This window comes from Athene noctua, chromosome 13 (assembly GCF_965140245.1).
Source record: "Athene noctua chromosome 13, bAthNoc1.hap1.1, whole genome shotgun sequence".
Lineage (NCBI taxonomy): Eukaryota > Metazoa > Chordata > Aves > Strigiformes > Strigidae > Athene > Athene noctua.
Genome location: NC_134049.1, coordinates 23203217 through 23219677, shown reverse-complemented (window position 1 = coordinate 23219677; position 16461 = coordinate 23203217). Strand labels below are relative to the sequence as shown.

Genomic DNA, 16461 nt, shown 5'->3' with positions numbered 1-16461 from the left:
TACCATAGCCGAAGGCTAGGGAAAGCATGCTCATATTTCAAATGGGCTAATGCTTTTGTTCCGTGCCACTGGTTTGTGGATAGGTAATAATTCTTGTCTTTTATTTTTGGATAGCTGGGAATAGGTAGGTTAGCTTCATCTCATGAAACAAAAAGAAGAAACCCTTGCTAAATCCACTACAAATGTATTGCTACAGGAGGACTGAGCCACTTGCCTTAGTAACTTTTGAACCTGTGTAAATGTGGCTGTATCTGACAGTGTTCGATTGATGTCCTTCCACACTGACTTGTTTAGGGGGTTTCATTTAGCACATCTCTGCTGACTTTAGAGGTATCTGCGAACTTCCATGCAAACAATGAAACTTCTGCATGGATGCCTACAGCTGAAATGACGCAAACCTTGTTTCTAAAATTATTCAGGCATGCTTCCATTCATATTTGGAAAATTATGAATGCAACAGTGTCCCCTAAAGGAGTACAGTCCAGTATGTATAGGTCCTGGGGTGTGGGGGATAACTCCAGGTATGTTTATTCTAGTTCTTGCTTAAGAACTGCACCACAAGCATCTCGAGTGTTCACATCTGCTGCCTAAAGCCAGTTCCTGATGCAGCGTCTGTACAGACAAAGCAAGCTGCGACCTTTCCCTTTGCCCTGCTGATTGTTGGGGAACTGAGGGGAGACTCACCCACCATCACTGGTGCCTCTGCACTGTCCCATCAGGCCACCATGCTCTGTTGCTACAGAGTCTTCTGAGTTTCACGTCTGAGTGGTAGAATATTTTTCTGACCGAGTGGGGCCGAGCTGAATCATCTGGCTGCACTGACAGTGCAGTGTGAGTTCATGTCCTAGGGAAGGTCTCGTGGTGAATTGTCAGTCTTCCTTGTGCTCCCTGGATTGCACTTGTGGAGCAAGACCTCCTGTGTCTGAACGGCTCCCGCCTTCCTTCTTTGGGCTGGTCCGTGGACACAGAGGAACCTCTTGGCCTGCATGGGTTGAGAAGCATCTATTTCTTGTCCTCTTTGGACAGAGTTAGCAGACTGACGCTTGTGAGATGCACCAGCCCGCTGTCTGGAGTAGCCCAGAGTTGCCGCCCTTGAGGTTACAGTGGTTTGTACGTGTGGGATGAAGATGTACTTCAGTTTCTGTGGAAGAACTGTCAGCTTTTGTTTGCCAGTCATGAATGCAGGCTGCTGGAGGGGGTCTTGGCCCTCGAGTCCCTCACCCAGTTTCCCAATTTTTATGAATTTTTTTGGCAACTGAATCACATTAGCAATGTGCACTGTATGTTGATACGGCTTTCAGGAAATTCCTGGCTTTTTTAAAAATAATAAGTCTTCCTTTGGCTACTAGTTTTGGTCACCTCTAAGACAACAGCTTCAATTAACAAATATATCTGAGGTCAACTTTAAAATATGTAAAAAGAAGTAGAATTTAAATTTGTAAGTGCTTCAGTATTTTTTTCCCTTGGCACCTTTGAGTTGCCATCTTTTATTTTTTCTCTAGCTTTTGTGTAGTACTTTATAAATGTATGAAGTGAGAAGAAAACGGACTTTGCACTTCTCAGTCACTTTAAAGATGGGACATGATCTCCTTGCAGTTTCCACCTGATGTGCTGGTGTAATTGAAATTGCTTTTGTTAATGAGTCCCGAGGACTCCAGTGGCAAGCAGTGGATGGGTAGCACTTACATCTCTCTGATGTCAGGGTTTTTTATCAGAAAATTGTTAAGAAAATGGTAAAGTTTCCATGTAGCTTTCCTTGAGGCTACAAAAGCTCTGGACATTGGTCCTGTTGTACGTTTCTTGCTTGTATTTTAAAATAATGACTTTTATTTCATGTATTCTTTTTCTTTTCCCCAGGTAAGAAACCAAAAGCAACCTGCCTTTATTGAGTTCTCAAAAACATAAGCGACCCCTTGGTACATTATCAAGATGCGTTAGGAAACTGGATACAGTGCCAAAAGAACCCCAAGCGTTTCCATGACTCTCTTGGACCCTGACTTGGATACTTTTGGATATATATTTCTGTTCTAAGAAGAAGAGTGTGTACTCCAATTCCCTTCTGCCAGCTTGCTGGCAGAGATATTTCACTAAGATCATGGACCATCCTAATAGGGAAAAGGATGAAAGGCAGCGGACGACAAAAGGAATGCCGGGAAGGAGCGGGCATGGTTCTCGACCAAGTTCATCGGCGTCTTCTGGCGTTCTTATGGTGGGACCCAACTTCAGAGTTGGCAAGAAGATTGGGTGTGGGAACTTTGGAGAACTCAGACTAGGTGAGTAGTAACTGTTTTAGTGGCCTGCATTATCCAGATTAGCATTTCACGACTGGAATATAAATACATAAAAACTTAACCTGGCTTGAGAAATGCCTGTGCTTGTCTTGTTTCCCAAGCATTGAACTGCCTCACCTGAAGCTTTTGACTCAGATGTAACTGTTAACTTATTTTTATTTGCATAAAGTCAAAGTGAATACACCGGAGAGGCCAAAGATGCAAATTCTGAACAATCCCAACAATGAAGACTCTTCTCAGCACTGAATGTCTGGCCGAAGGTGAAAAAATCTTAACTGCCTGGATTGTTAAATCTCGCTCTCAAGTTTCTGTTCATAAGCTAGGGCGCCCTATTAAATTAATGGGTGAGACTCTTTCCCAGCAGTCGGCGACATCTTCTCTATTCCACGTCCCTCACTAACCTCGGTGCCCTAGTTTCAGTCCCATCACTTGCTCCCTGATCTGTCCCATGTGTTTGACTCGCTGGCTGGCGAAGAGCGGGGTGTGCCCACTAGCCATCTGGCTGCTGCCTCTCAGCCACTGAACTGGCCCGGCAGCCCCTGATTTTTTGTGGTCCGTTGGTCTTCTAACCACATGTCTTGCAGCTGGTTGCCCAAACAGATGGCTACGCTAATGCATTGTTTGCTTAGGATGACTTAAGAGCCCAGTGCAATGTGCTGCAGTGCATTGGGCTCTTAAGTCATCCTAAACAAACAATGGCTGTTTTATAAATGAGCTGGGGGAAGCAGCCAGTGTTTTTAATTACATGCCTCTGAGCTCCCTATACGTCGTTTTGGTGTGATTGCTGTCGATCAGAAGCAGCACTTTGTGATGGTCTCGATCCTGACTTACTTAAAACAGTTGTGTTTCTCCACTACTGCTGAATGAGTTGAACTGCTGTGGTAGTGAACTTGAGGGTGCTCAAAACAGATTGGCTGACATACATACCAATTTGGGGGCAAATATTTATTTAGAACTGAAATTAAAATCATTTGTGAATAAGGCACAAGGGATGATAAATCAGTCAGTTGGGAAATTGCTTCAGGTAACCAAAGGGTTATAACACCTAACTACTGATAGATCTTAGATTAATATATGTAATCTTTCATTCTAAGGTTTAGTTATTGCATCTATATGATGTGCCACTTGTCAACAGTGTGAAGATTAACCAGCTTGCTTATAATCTGTCTCAGTAAACAAGTAGTTTGGTTTCAGCATTACATCAGATAAGTTTTATTGATTTGCAGGAGCAGAGATAATGCTCCAAAGGTGGAGAGAAACCAAGGGCAGGGACCAAAACTCCCACCTTCACGAACATGAGCACATGAGCGTAGTTGGCAGCTGAAGATAAGTTTAGATCCTTACAGTAACATAACATGAATAGCTGTATTGCATTTTCAAAGGCCTCCCAACAGCAAATGTCATGATAGCAAGATCATGGAGATGTTGAATTACTTGGTAATCCAAGCTCTTCTTTGAGGTTCAGCAGCTGTAGTGGATCCCTCCAGGTATACAGCTCTTGCACGTATTCAGCTGGTTCCCAAATGCTGATCCTGTTTCCATGGTGGTTCTTTTTCACATTTCAAAATTTTAGTGGTATTGGATTTCTGACTAATGTATTGTTTCAAAGTACAAGCTTCACACAAGATTTCACTTCTGAAAAGGTCAGTTTATAGAGAAATTCAGTTTTAACTATGGAAACAAACACCTGTTAATTGAGGGCCTCTTTTTTTTCCGGTACACTCGTAAATGTTTTGCTAATATTGGTTAATACAGCATGCTGTATTTGAGCAATGAGCCGTATGTACTGATAACAGCAATTAGGTGTAAGGTCCTAATAGAAGCTGTATTATTGTTGCTTTTTGCCAGTCACTGTGGCTTTAAGAACTCCTGTTTGCTCAAATAGCAGATATTTCTATTGCACAGATGTGATGCTAATTATCGCTGGGGGGAAGGAGAAGCAGCATGTCTGAAATATGAGCAAACAAGTCTCTGATAACACTTTTGTCCTGCAAAGATGAATGGCATGCCCTCTGCTTTTTGGCTTTTCTTATGTGATTTTGGAGAAGTTAAGCACTAGCGAATGCTTTAAGTAACACAGGAAGAACAAAGTCACGCACTGATAAACAAGGTGGAAAATATATATGTTTTTTTTCCAATTCCCCAAAGAATGTATCTTTTTTCAGGTGTTGTGTTTTCACTCTAAGCTGCTCTTGTATTGCACTCCAATGCCAGACAGAGGACTGATTGTTCAGGGAGGAGATGGCATGTATGCGCAGAAGCTGTTTTCTGCAAATATCAAGCTCACTGCTTAGGGTTGATCTTTCTTGCTGCAAATACAGATAGCCCCGGGGATATTACTCTTTTTGAAGCACATGGGAGCAGCACCGTTGGATTCCAGCCCACAGAGGAGCTGAAATGGGGAGATGAACACAAAACTCAGTGTCTGCAGAGCCCAGAGTAATAAAATGAAACAGGGTTAACAGATTACTATTTCTTTGGACAGGTTGCAGATTGTGTTCTGTAAGAGCTTTGGTTTCCCAAGTGGCTGAACCCACTAGCAGGGGTTTGGTATCAGCAAAGAGCAGAGGATCTTGCTTGCTGTCTGTGGGCTGGACTCTGCATGCTTATGGGGCTTCCTTGCCTTTCGTGCAGTACCAAGCCCTGTCCTGCAGCTCCCAGTTACCTGCCAAGTCAATTCTCAAGCTGCCTTAGGAGCTGGAGCATGCCTGAAGTTTTATAGTGTAACTTCTGCCCTGACAAGGTCCTACATCTTCACCCTGAGCTGATAGGAGAACCAGCATTAAGTAAAACAGACTGAGAAACTAGCTCACTGAGCTGTAAAATCATGTAATGTCAGGTGTTCACTGCTCAGGAAGAATGGGATTTAAGCTGTTAAATCTACTGCTGTGACAGCCGCGGCTGTAAACTTCACTGTAGAAAAGATATCACCATCTGAGCCTACAAATTGTCTCCTTAAATCAATTCATGGACTTCCCTACTGGGTATTTCTTGTATTTACCTGAAATCCTGAACCATGAGCCATGTTAAAGATAAATAAGCCTCTTCAAATGTCTCATTTTTCCCCTTTTGGCACCCTTATTTAGTCAAGCAATTAAATAAGTACTAATGTAAAATTATTCCAGTTTCAGTAGGTTGGAGGGTTTTCTAAAAGAAGCATTAAGTTCTGGAGAGAGCGGGGCCTTATTTTAATGCAGAGCCGTAGATTGGAGCCCCAATCTTTCTGCTCTAATGCAAACATTATCTGGCACTTTCAAAACTGTGTTTAATTATTATATCATTTTAAAATGACAATGCACCTTTTCTCCGTGCTTAGAGGGGAAAAAAAACATGTTAGGAGGGCTAGATCCTGTACATTGCTTGTATCCTCCCTTTGTAGGCTACTTGAACGAAAGGGATTTTTGGAGAAGTCTGTGCTTTCATGTGCTACTCAAAGAAATTGCAAAGTGTCCAGAAGTCAGCGTCATTCACAGAGGTCTCACAAAGATTCAGTGCATCATGGCAGTGAGCACAAGCCCCAGACTAGAAGAAAAGCTGCTTATTTGTATGTTGCCAAGTCACAGCAGATCTGGGGAGGTGCCTCCCAAAAACAAGAACCACCCAGCTGTGTCCCAGGCTGCAGTTTGAAGCCAGGAGCTCTGCTTTAAAACAAGTACAACAACAACAGCAAAAGATTATAACATCTGATATTGGGGCTAGTTTTGTTTCTGCTTCCCCAATAACCAAATCATCATGTGAGTATTGAACTAGAATCATGCTAGATGTAGAGGGCATGGGTAAGAGTAGATCCTGTGTAGGATCCACATTAGGAGCCATAATTCAGAGACACATGCTCTGGCACTACAAAATCGACGTGAACTCTGTTTCAGCTGCCCATGGGATCTAGTCTCTGCAGATGCCATGCTGTCTGGGTGAGCTCTGCTTGGTCTTTAGGAGGACTAGGTGGATGTTTGCTCCATTACCCAGCCCTGATCTGTCAAAATGGATCTTCTGTATAGTGACAAGCTAGAAGGAGCGGTCAAAGCGTTTTTTTTGTTTCGTTCATGAGAGTTTTGTAGTTGTGCCTCTTAACTTTGACCTGTGGGAATACTGCATGCGAGACTGATCAGTTTGAGCTCCTCTACTGGTCTGCAATCTGTCTATATTTGACACATCTTACTACAAGGGCTTGAGAAATTCACTCTGTTAGGTTTCCCATGTGAATGCTGGTGACTTAATGCATCACTTCTCATTTAGACTATGTAGTTCATAATTGTCAGTGGAACTACCCAAAACTGAGGCATGGACTTAATCACTGCTCCATCAAAAGCTTTGCCTGAACTTGAAAGGCTTTTGTTAACACACTTATATCATCTCAGCTGTATTACAGATCTTTTGTCTTACTAAGATAAGATGCAGCTTCTATTCATGGCTTATTTTACTGGGCAGATTCACCTTCTCCTGTGAGTAATACTGGCTTTACTCTTCCATTTTAACATCAGTGCTGCCTTGCAGAAGGAGGAAAAAGAAACCATTACATCTTGGACACTGTGATAGCAAAACCAAGGGGTAGATCTCAGTCTGGACAAGCCAGTGGAGAGATTCAGCACATCTTGTGCTGAAGCTTTAGGAAGGGTTTGGAGTTCAAAAGCTGGACCCATTTGCACCCCCATATATTCACGGTGTCCCCATAGTTCATGCTCTGGAGGGGATGAACTAGAGGATTAATTACTTACCTTTGGCTGCTGGCCTGATGTCTCAGGCTAGTGTTTAGCTAATCCCAGGTTTTTAACTGAGGAATTTCATTACCAAAATTGTCTTCTATCTAGACCTTAGCCTTATGAACCAGACCATAGCAGAACCATAGAATACCTGGTTGGAAGGGACCTCAAGGATCGTCTGGTCTGACCTTTCTTGGCAAAAGCACAGTCTAGACAAGCTGGCCCAGCACCCTGTCCAACTGAATCTTAAAAGTGTCCAGTGCTGGAGAATCCCCCACTTCCCCGGGGAGATTACTCCAGCAGCTGATTGTTCTCATGGTGAAAAATTTTCCTATTGTGTCCAATTGAAATCTCCCCAGGAGTAACTTGTACCCATTACCCCTTGTCTTTTTTGTATGATTCCTTGTAAAAAAGAGTCTCCATCTTCTTTATAGCCACCCTTTAAATACTGAGACATGGTGATAAGGTCTTCCCTAATCCTTTTCTTAAAGCTGAACAAACCCAATTCTCAGCCTTTCCTCACATGACAGGCTTCCCAGTCCCTTGATCATCTTTGTGGCTGTCTTCTGGACCTTCTCCAGCCTCTCCACATCTTGTTGTTGTCCACCAGGATCCCCAGGTCCCTTTCCATAGAGCTGCTCCCTAGCCAGGGAGATCCCAGCCTGTGCTGCACTCCTGGATCATGTCTTCCCAAGTGCAAGACCTTACACTTGTCCTTGAACTTCATAAGGTTCTTTTTAGCCAGTCTAGCCAGGTCTTCCTGCAGGGTGGGTCTCCTTTCCAACGTGTCCACTTCCCCACTCAGTTTGGTATCACCAGCAAATTTTGTCAGGGTACACCTGATGAAGATATTAAACAGTGTTGGGCTCAATATTGATCCCTGTGGGACTCCACTTGTGACAGGTTGCCAGTCTGAAAAGGAGCTATTTCCCACCACCCTCTGGGTGCAGCCTGTCAGCCAGCTCCCCACTCACCACACAGACCGCTTGTCTAGACCATAAAGCACCAATTTGTCCAGTAGGAAGCTGTGGAGAACCACATCGACATCCTTGGAGAAATCCAGATCGACAATGTCCACTGCTTGCCCCACATCAACTGAGCAGGTTACTTTGTTATGGAGAGCAATCAGGTTTGTCAAGCACAATTAGCCCTAGCTGAATCCGTGCTGGCTTTTCCCAGGCACGTGCTTTGTTTGGCTTGTGATAACTCTCAGGAGGATTTGTTCCATAATTTTCCTAGGGATTGAAGTAAAAGCGATGGGCCTATAATTTCCTGGATCCTCCTTTAAGCCCTTCTTGTAGATGGGGGTGACATTAGCCTTTTTCCAGTCTTCTGGGAAATCCCTTGATCTCCATGACTTCTCAAAGGGTACGGAGAGCAGCCTCACACCATCAGCCAGCTCTCTTAACACTCTTGGGTGGACAACACTGGGGACTATCAATTTATAGGAGTTAAGCTCCTCTAATAGGCTGGATTATGGCTCCACATATATGTAGGGTGTTTGCAATGTCCTCCTCTGTCTTGAGAGAAGCTTGGAAGAGCACTGTTTCGCCAATATTATCCTACATTGGTGATAGAGCAGAAGCATTGCTAGAAGGTCTGTGGGTCATTGTTTCCTGGTCGGGTTTATGCCCCTGCACGTTGAGCTCAAAAACTACTTTGAAATGGTGCATCTCCAGGATTGTGATGAAGGCCGTGGGGTCTGTAGGGGATGGTGTTCCCATGCCTTCCTCCTTGTTTTTTTTGCTGTTTAAAGAATCAGACTTTCTCATGTATTTGGGCTGGAGCTTCCCTTAGCCTGGCTCAGTGTCCTCAAACTGGTAGGAGCTCAGTCCCTACCAAGAGGAGGGGAAGAGGAAGTGTCAGTGGGTGAGCTACAGCTGGAGTTGCTGATATGACTTATTTGCTGGTAACTAATACAGAGCAGGTACTATAAGTGTATTTAGGCTGCCTTCCCTTAATGTCCTTGCATGTTCTCCCCCATCAGCCCTTAGATAGCGTCAGGCTGCAGCCCTTATCCATCTCAGAGGGTGAAGCAGTTTATCCTGCCACCCGCTTTTCCACTGACTTGGCCTTTCTGCTTTGAAGCTGCTTTCCAATGTCTGAGTGTTCCTAATGCAACTGCAAAACCTGCTTTCTACCCTTCATTTGCAGCCTGGATATAATAGCTTTTATTAAAAGACTTAAAGAAATAAATTCAAACAGCTCTGTGTTGTGAGGGTTAATGCTGAAGCTCAGCTTACACAGCTGCTTGCATAAAACACTTCCTCTTAAGTATATTTAACCTCAGATTTAAATGCCTGTCCTGTGTTAAACAGCACTGCCAGTTACTGTAACAGGTTGAAGCTTTCCATAAATTTTTTTGGCTTGCCCATGAATGTTAAAGCAATCCACTGTGTGCGGGACCTGTACTGGGAGTGCTGGATACAAAATTCGGAGGCCAGAACTACACCAAGCGATGTAGCTGGGATGGTGTCAAAAGAAGTTGAATGCAGAAAGTTATGAAGCTGTTATAAAGTAAAATAAATAAATGGGGCCTTTCCCCTGATAAATATTTCAGGATTTCAAGATTACTGTTTTCTCTCACATTTATAATGTCTTTGAGTCTTCCAGTGCTGTTGCTGCATGCAAAGATGTATGCAAGGGGTGACAGGGCATGTTTTGTAATGATGTCACATAGACATGCTGCTGCTGCCCGAATGTCTGCTTGCTCAGAAGTATGTCACTTGCCATCCTGGACTTTCTCAGTAGCTGGTCTGGTCTAAGCATCAATATCTGTTAACAGGAATTGGAAAGTAAAGGTATAATAGAGCTGGGCAGAGCTTACACTACAAACAAGTGCTGATAACTTCATGTATAGATTGCTGTTGAATTTTGGAGCTAGGCAGTCACTCAGTGAAAGCATGACTTGTGCTATAGCGGTGCTAGCGATGAAGAAGGTTAGCACTTCCCTGTCTGAAACCATGGGGAGCTTTGTGCAGTGGAGGCTGCCATCCTCAGATGATATGGTGGCACTAGAGGAGGTCAGAAAGGTAGTAGAGATGTCAAGGTGATGGGACAGATGAGGCACCAGGACTGCCTGAGCATCCTTCCCCAGTGATACCTTCTCCAGGAGAGTTTGCTGTCAATCATGAACAATATGAAGAAGGTGAAGGGGGAGTGATTGCTCAAATTACCTAGCAGAGGAACTGGAGGACACTGAATGATATGATAACTGACAGCTTCAGAACACAGAGAGAGATGCTCCTTGACAGATGCAGCTGTGCATTTCTGCCACAGATTGCTAGGGAGGCCAAGAGCTTGGTTCAATCACCAGACAGGTTCCTGGAGAAAAAATTCACTCCAGCTGTAGCACACACAGGTACCAACGCTGGCTCAGAGCTGTGGAGCTGCAGTGTACTGGCAGCTGGCTCTTGCCCTTTGTGCTTGCCAGAGCTGGTATCAGATTAGACACTGCTCCATGTTTTGTGGTCCTGATAATGGATTTTACTATTTTTTAACATCATTGGTACCATATTGCAACTGAGAGCTATTGGCCTTATTAGATTAGGAGGATTGCCTTTGTGCTGCTGGCATACAGAAGGCGTTTTATATGTTCTGCCTGCCTGTTCATACAGGAAGAAATAAAAGCTGTGTGTTGGCACAAAGGTTATTTTCATATATCTCCTTGCAGTAGCTGCTGTGATAGGTAGCACATTAAGCTAGTGAAACTCCCTATAGATCATAGGATAAAATTGTTGTGTCTAGCAGATTCAAGACATTTCTGAAAGAAATGGTGCTCTGAATCTTCATTTTTTGTTCCCCAGCCTTTTTTTGGCATGGTGTGGATAACGAAACCGAATGTGTCTGGGATACCTCCTCAAACATTTGCACTGAATAGAAGCACTACCATAAAACATGATTACCTTATGCTGAATGGAAGATAGTGTTTGCCTGCCCTGGCGAACTGCTGCAACTTATTATTTTGAGGCTTACACTTTATTAAATGCATGAACTTCACTGGAGAACTGGGAAGAGCCAGCTCTTTGCCATCAGTGATGCTCTTCTGTATTGTGTCTCTAGCTGCAAGTGTTGAATATGGAACTAAAAGATGTTTTTGTTTTCCTTTGTAGGTAAAAATCTCTACACCAATGAATATGTAGCGATCAAACTGGTGAGTAGAAGCTTCAAGTGTTCTTAAATGACTTGTACTTAATATTAAAATATCAGACAAAAAGCAACTTTCTCACTTTGGGCTTAATGCTGCTCTCACCCTCAGCTAGAATAACTGACTTAAACTAAGATAAATTCTTGAGAACACTAAAATCAAGGAAGGAACCTTTCCCTCCACCTGCAGAACACTTTTGGTACCGAAGAGGTCAGTCGATGTCTTACACTAGTGCGTGAGCCTTGTTCCTCATTCCAGGGTGGCTGCCAGGTCCCAGGGAACAGCACTGATCACAGGTTTGCCATCTCTTCCCACTCCCTGGGTTGAGCCTTTCTGTTCAGGACGCCACTGATTCTGCAGACCCTGATCTTTCTCCAGATGGGCTGTTGTCAGAGCATTTGGTTAGGAGTGTGGCACTGTGCTGCTCCATGGTTTTGGAGTTCCGAGGCAGGAAAAAGAGTATTTCAGTGGTTAACATTTCCTTAGGATAGAACCACACAGCTCAGTCTGGTACAGTGCTGAGACTGCAGATGCAACAGGCAAAACAAGATCCAGTCCAGCAAAGGTTAGTCTTTCCTCTAGCTTACTTGGGTGGCTGAGGATATATAACTACAGCATCTTCAGAACTATTTTCCCCTTTTATGTCATAGGATGATAAAAATGAATCAAATTGTCTTACCAAAGCATTGTAGGAGTTGTGTTAAAAAACCCAAGCCCCAACAGTAGTGAACTTAAGAACTTACTTAAGCAGTTTCGTTCACAGCTCTGGTGTTACAAGCCTTGGTACCAGTTATCAGGTTATTTTCTGCCCTGCAGTCGATGTAGCCCTCCCCAGGTGCACGCAGTGACAGCTTCCATGTTTCTTATACCTGAACCAGCAAGTGGTCCAGATAAAAAGTGTTTTTCTGAAGACTGCTTCAGGGCCTGAAGGCACTGTGGTCAATCGTGGTTTGAAGTAGGTGTCTGGAGGATGGGGAAACTCTCTAACTTGTAGCTCTTTCAGATTTACAAAACCATGGCCCAGTAGTTTGTGTTTATGCCTTTTCCTATCTTTAAACTAAGGCTTTCATTAGTTTCTTGGGGTTTTCAAATTTGATGTCTTCAGCTGATGTGCTCTTTTCTCACCAGTATGCTCTTTAATCACAGATCCAAACCCTAGAATCTGAAGTTAGAGTTGTAATGCTAATTTGGTATTAGCAGCAAACACACCCCTTTGGCCAGTTGATGTTGTCTGCCAAAATGACAGGAGTCATTCAGATTACAGAAGATCAAGATGGACTTGGTGCATTAATTCCGATCACATTCAAGTGCCACAGATTTTATATCTCTGGTATTCTCCCTATGTGATGCATAGTAGATAAAAAATAATGAGGGCTTTACAGGAGGGACTGGTTTTCAAGCCTGATAGCAAATGTCAGAAGATATTCCCTAAAATAAACAAATACCTGCAATTAGAGCTTAGGATGTCCTTGATATAGATCCACATCAGGAAGGAGGTCTGGTGCTTGTGGAGGAGCTCCCTTTTTAGACAGATCTGACAATAGAAAATGCACTGTACACAGATGAGGTGGTTTTTTGAATCAATAATGTTTCTAATTTGCTTTCAAAGATAATCCCACAAAGTTACAGCATTGGAAGGCCTAAGGAAGTAAATAATACAGGAAAAACACAGCTGTATTAGTCCAGAGGATGCTTGTTTCTCTCAAAACATTGCCTTCAGTGACACCTCCCAGTCACCTGAAACCTTTCAATAGCCACATGGCAGAGCTGAATGGCATTACCTTTATTGCTACCTTAACCTTACTTATTTTTTCCGGTAGCATTCTTTCTTTCTTCCTCCTCCAAATATCTGAGTGTTAAAGCAGTTACTCTGCAACACACTCTAGTTTTATTTGCCCTGCTGTGATTCATGATCAAAAATCTGCTCCTTCATGTTTGAAGGACTGGAATTGCCATCCGGCGGCCATCCAGGCATTTGCATAACTGCTCTGTTTTTGAGAAGATGAATGATGGAGCAGTAGAAGAGATGGAGGTTTTTTGGTCTCCTAATCTTAGACCATATTCCCCACGAACAAGAATTACTCAGTTTTCTCAGCAAATATGCTTCTCTGTACTTAACTATAATTTTCTTTATCCTTTGAATAATTTGCAGATGAGTGGTAGAGTAGCTGCTTTCAGTGTACTTGAAGGCAACATTTTCATTTATCTGCACTGTTGGACCAAGTCAAAACTCCAAGTCATTCTAACTGTATGAGAGAGTCTTCTGCAACTGCAAACCCTCTGTCTCAGCTATTTGTGCCTCCTGTCATGATGTTAAAGCTGGAAAATTAGAGAATTGTGTGATGGATGCAAAAGAGATGATCAGAAAATGCTGTGAAATTCAGTGCTAACATCTCATTATTTCTTTTCGGGGGTGAGGATTGTGCTGCACCTTGGAAAATTGCTGGCAGTGGAGAATAGTGCCCGTGTTCTAACTTGTATGGTGTCACCATTTAGCTCCTTGTCCTGCTCTTCAGCTGAACATTGTTTGGTTAAGGGCACCTTAACATGGAGGAGTTTGTCTTCTGAAATGCCTTAGCCATATTTACTGGTTTAATCTTCTGAGGGTTTTTAATGCTGAATTGCACGTAGTAGGAATTTCTTCCCTGCGTGAAACCAGCCTGTTGACATAGCGATGTAGTCTGAGTGCAGGTACCAAGCTGTACCCTCTAGTAGTGATCATGATGCCATTGGTTCAAGCTGTGGATTTTGCACATTAGGCAGTGGCAGTTCAGTTATTTTCACTACAAACAACATCTGCCAGCATCCTTAAGCCTTTGGCCTACAGGACAACCATCTGTTCTGGTATGATCTTCTTGGAAGCTGCCTCTACTTTGGCAAGCGTCCAGAGCTCAGGCTCCAGCAGCTCCTGATGCAGAAGTAGCTTGGGCATACTTTCCCTGATTTTGTCACAAGCAGCCTCATGTTGTGATACGTTAATCCTTCTACCTTTATCTGAGCAGCCTGAGTTCCTGTTGCCCTAGATCCCTTTTCTGTGCAGGTGTCTAAAGACTCCCTCAAGCCACCATCAACAATTATCTTAATTTAAATGTGACTTATATAACAGATTTGGTTTTGTGATGCTTTATATTTGTCTCTGGTACAAGTTCAGATTTGCCTTCAGAATCTTTTTCGCCATTGTTTTCTAAGTAGTTGGTCATATTTGATTTTTGAAGCTTTTTAAATATCAGGACGTTGAGAAGCAACTGGGAACATTTTTCCCCTTGCTGACAAATGGATGAGATGACTCGAGCTGATGATGAACAACTTGGCTGGAGGTTGAATTACCTGAATGCCTGTACAAAAATTGTTCTTGCAGCTTAAAAAAAAGTCTTTAACGTGGAGTTTATAGCAAATGTGGACATCAGTCTTACAGTACAGACCAGAGGTGATACAAGACAAAGTGGATCAGCTAAAGCCTTCGTGTCCTCCCACACAGGCAGAAGTTATTCCACTGTATCGAAGATGTTGGCTCAAACTCTTGTCTATGTCCAAGATGCTCTTACTCCAACTCATAGGAGCTGATGTGAAACACAAAATTACTTTTTTTGTTTTGATCTTAGAGGGCTCCTTTATAGGCAAACTTCTAGATGATGAGCTTATCAAATAGAGGGCTCTTTAGCAAGTTTTTGAAATTCAGACTGATTTTGGTGCATGCTGCAATTTTCATGTAGTTTTGAGCATGGAACATTTCTTTTCTCAAAAGCAAGGAAATAAGCAACATCCAAATAACAATCAAGACCAGTATTAACTTCTATTTCAACAACATCTGGGCAGTAGGTGAATCTGCATTACTTCCTGTCCCAAGTGCATAGTTTTATTGAGTGTAATTACTTAAGTCTCTTAATCCTCTCTCTGTTAACTCTAAAGTTTTAGAAGCTTTGTAATATTGCATGTTAATGCTTTTGTGGAACATAGGCATTAAGTTTTGTGCATGAAGTGCAGGTGAGTAACACTTGAGAAATATAATGTGTGGGGTGCATTGCAGACTTATCCTTTTTTTAATTCTATAAATTTTTTTTATAATTCTATTCTAAATTTAAATTTTATAGAATATAGAATAATTTAAATTATTCTATATTCTATAAAACTAGAATATTCTGGAGTGCGTTGAGATATTTGAGTGACACCTGCTACTGAAGGGGGAGACTTCTTCCTGTGTTTTTACAGGTATCTGGCTGCACTGTAGTGCTTGCAAGCAAAATTGTATGTTTCTACAACTGTGGTCTGACTTAAAACACAGATATATGACTCAACATTTTTCAGAAATATAGGCTAGTGACCAACTGTGGGCAACCACAGTCCACAAAGTGAACTTGAGACTTGATCCTTTGCAACCCTGACTTTCCTCCTACCAATGTCCAGGGTCACTCTTCAAGGACCAGGAGCTTTGTTGAACAATTCTTGAATATTACTGCCACAAATGAACTTTGTCTTTAAATGAGGAAGTTATTTCTCTTCCAGAGTGCAAGTCTTATTGCTTTTTGTTCTCTACTTACTTAAATGACATCTAACGGTAAAGTCTGTTGTTAGACTTCCAGTCTAGGGTGTTTTATCTTGAAACTTGAAGCATTATGTACAGTCACAAATCTTCAAGTATAGGATAGAACCTTTTTCAGTCAAACTGATTTTAACCAATTTTTTTTTTTTTTTTTCCGTTTTAGGAACCAATAAAATCACGTGCACCACAGCTTCATTTAGAATACAGGTTTTATAAACAACTTGGAAGTGCAGGTGAGTAAACCTGCCTTAAGCTTATAGAAAGTTTGTGATTTCTTTATTGTCAAACATCACTATCATATTTGTCGTGCAAGTCTTACTTGAACTTAGTGATCTGGGCAAACTCTTTTATCACACAAGTTTTGAAAGGGGTTTGGTCAGAATAACATCATAATGATACTGGGTAATCATGTGGACCTGGAAACTTGAGTTATTGAGGATTGACTAATGTAGGAAATACCCGTGTGTTTTTGTAAAACATAGGAATCTTTGATGGAGGGAAAGTTATTTATGTATAGAATGACAGAGTTCTAAAAGGTGATATAGTCTTAAAATCTAGGAAATAGTGTAAGAAGCATAGAGCTGTTCTAATAAAAAACTGAAATACTGTTTTCATTGATACTTACACTCTTAAGAGTGTCCAAAAGCCCATGAGCTCAGTATCCTCTGTGACAGCAGTCTACAGCAAGTATGAGAAGAATATCACAGGGTAAGCTAAAGGTGGTTTTCATTATTTTTTTTATTTTTTTCTGGCAAGCTCTCTGATTTCCCTAATATGGGGCTT

General features: G+C 42.2%; 1 protein-coding gene across 6 annotated transcripts in view; it reads left to right on the top strand.

The window, feature by feature from the left end:
• The window catches only part of CSNK1G1 (casein kinase 1 gamma 1), a 111726-nt gene that overhangs the window by 42858 nt on the left and 52407 nt on the right, over positions 1 to 16461 (top strand). For all 6 annotated transcript variants that reach the window (XM_074916698.1, XM_074916700.1, XM_074916696.1 and 3 more), the window contains exons 3-5: positions 1858 to 2273; positions 11104 to 11144; positions 15842 to 15911. In XM_074916698.1, coding sequence (XP_074772799.1) covers positions 2096 to 2273; positions 11104 to 11144; positions 15842 to 15911 — 289 coding nt within the window. In that variant the 5' untranslated portion in view covers positions 1858 to 2095. The remainder of the gene's footprint in view (positions 1 to 1857; positions 2274 to 11103; positions 11145 to 15841; positions 15912 to 16461) is intronic.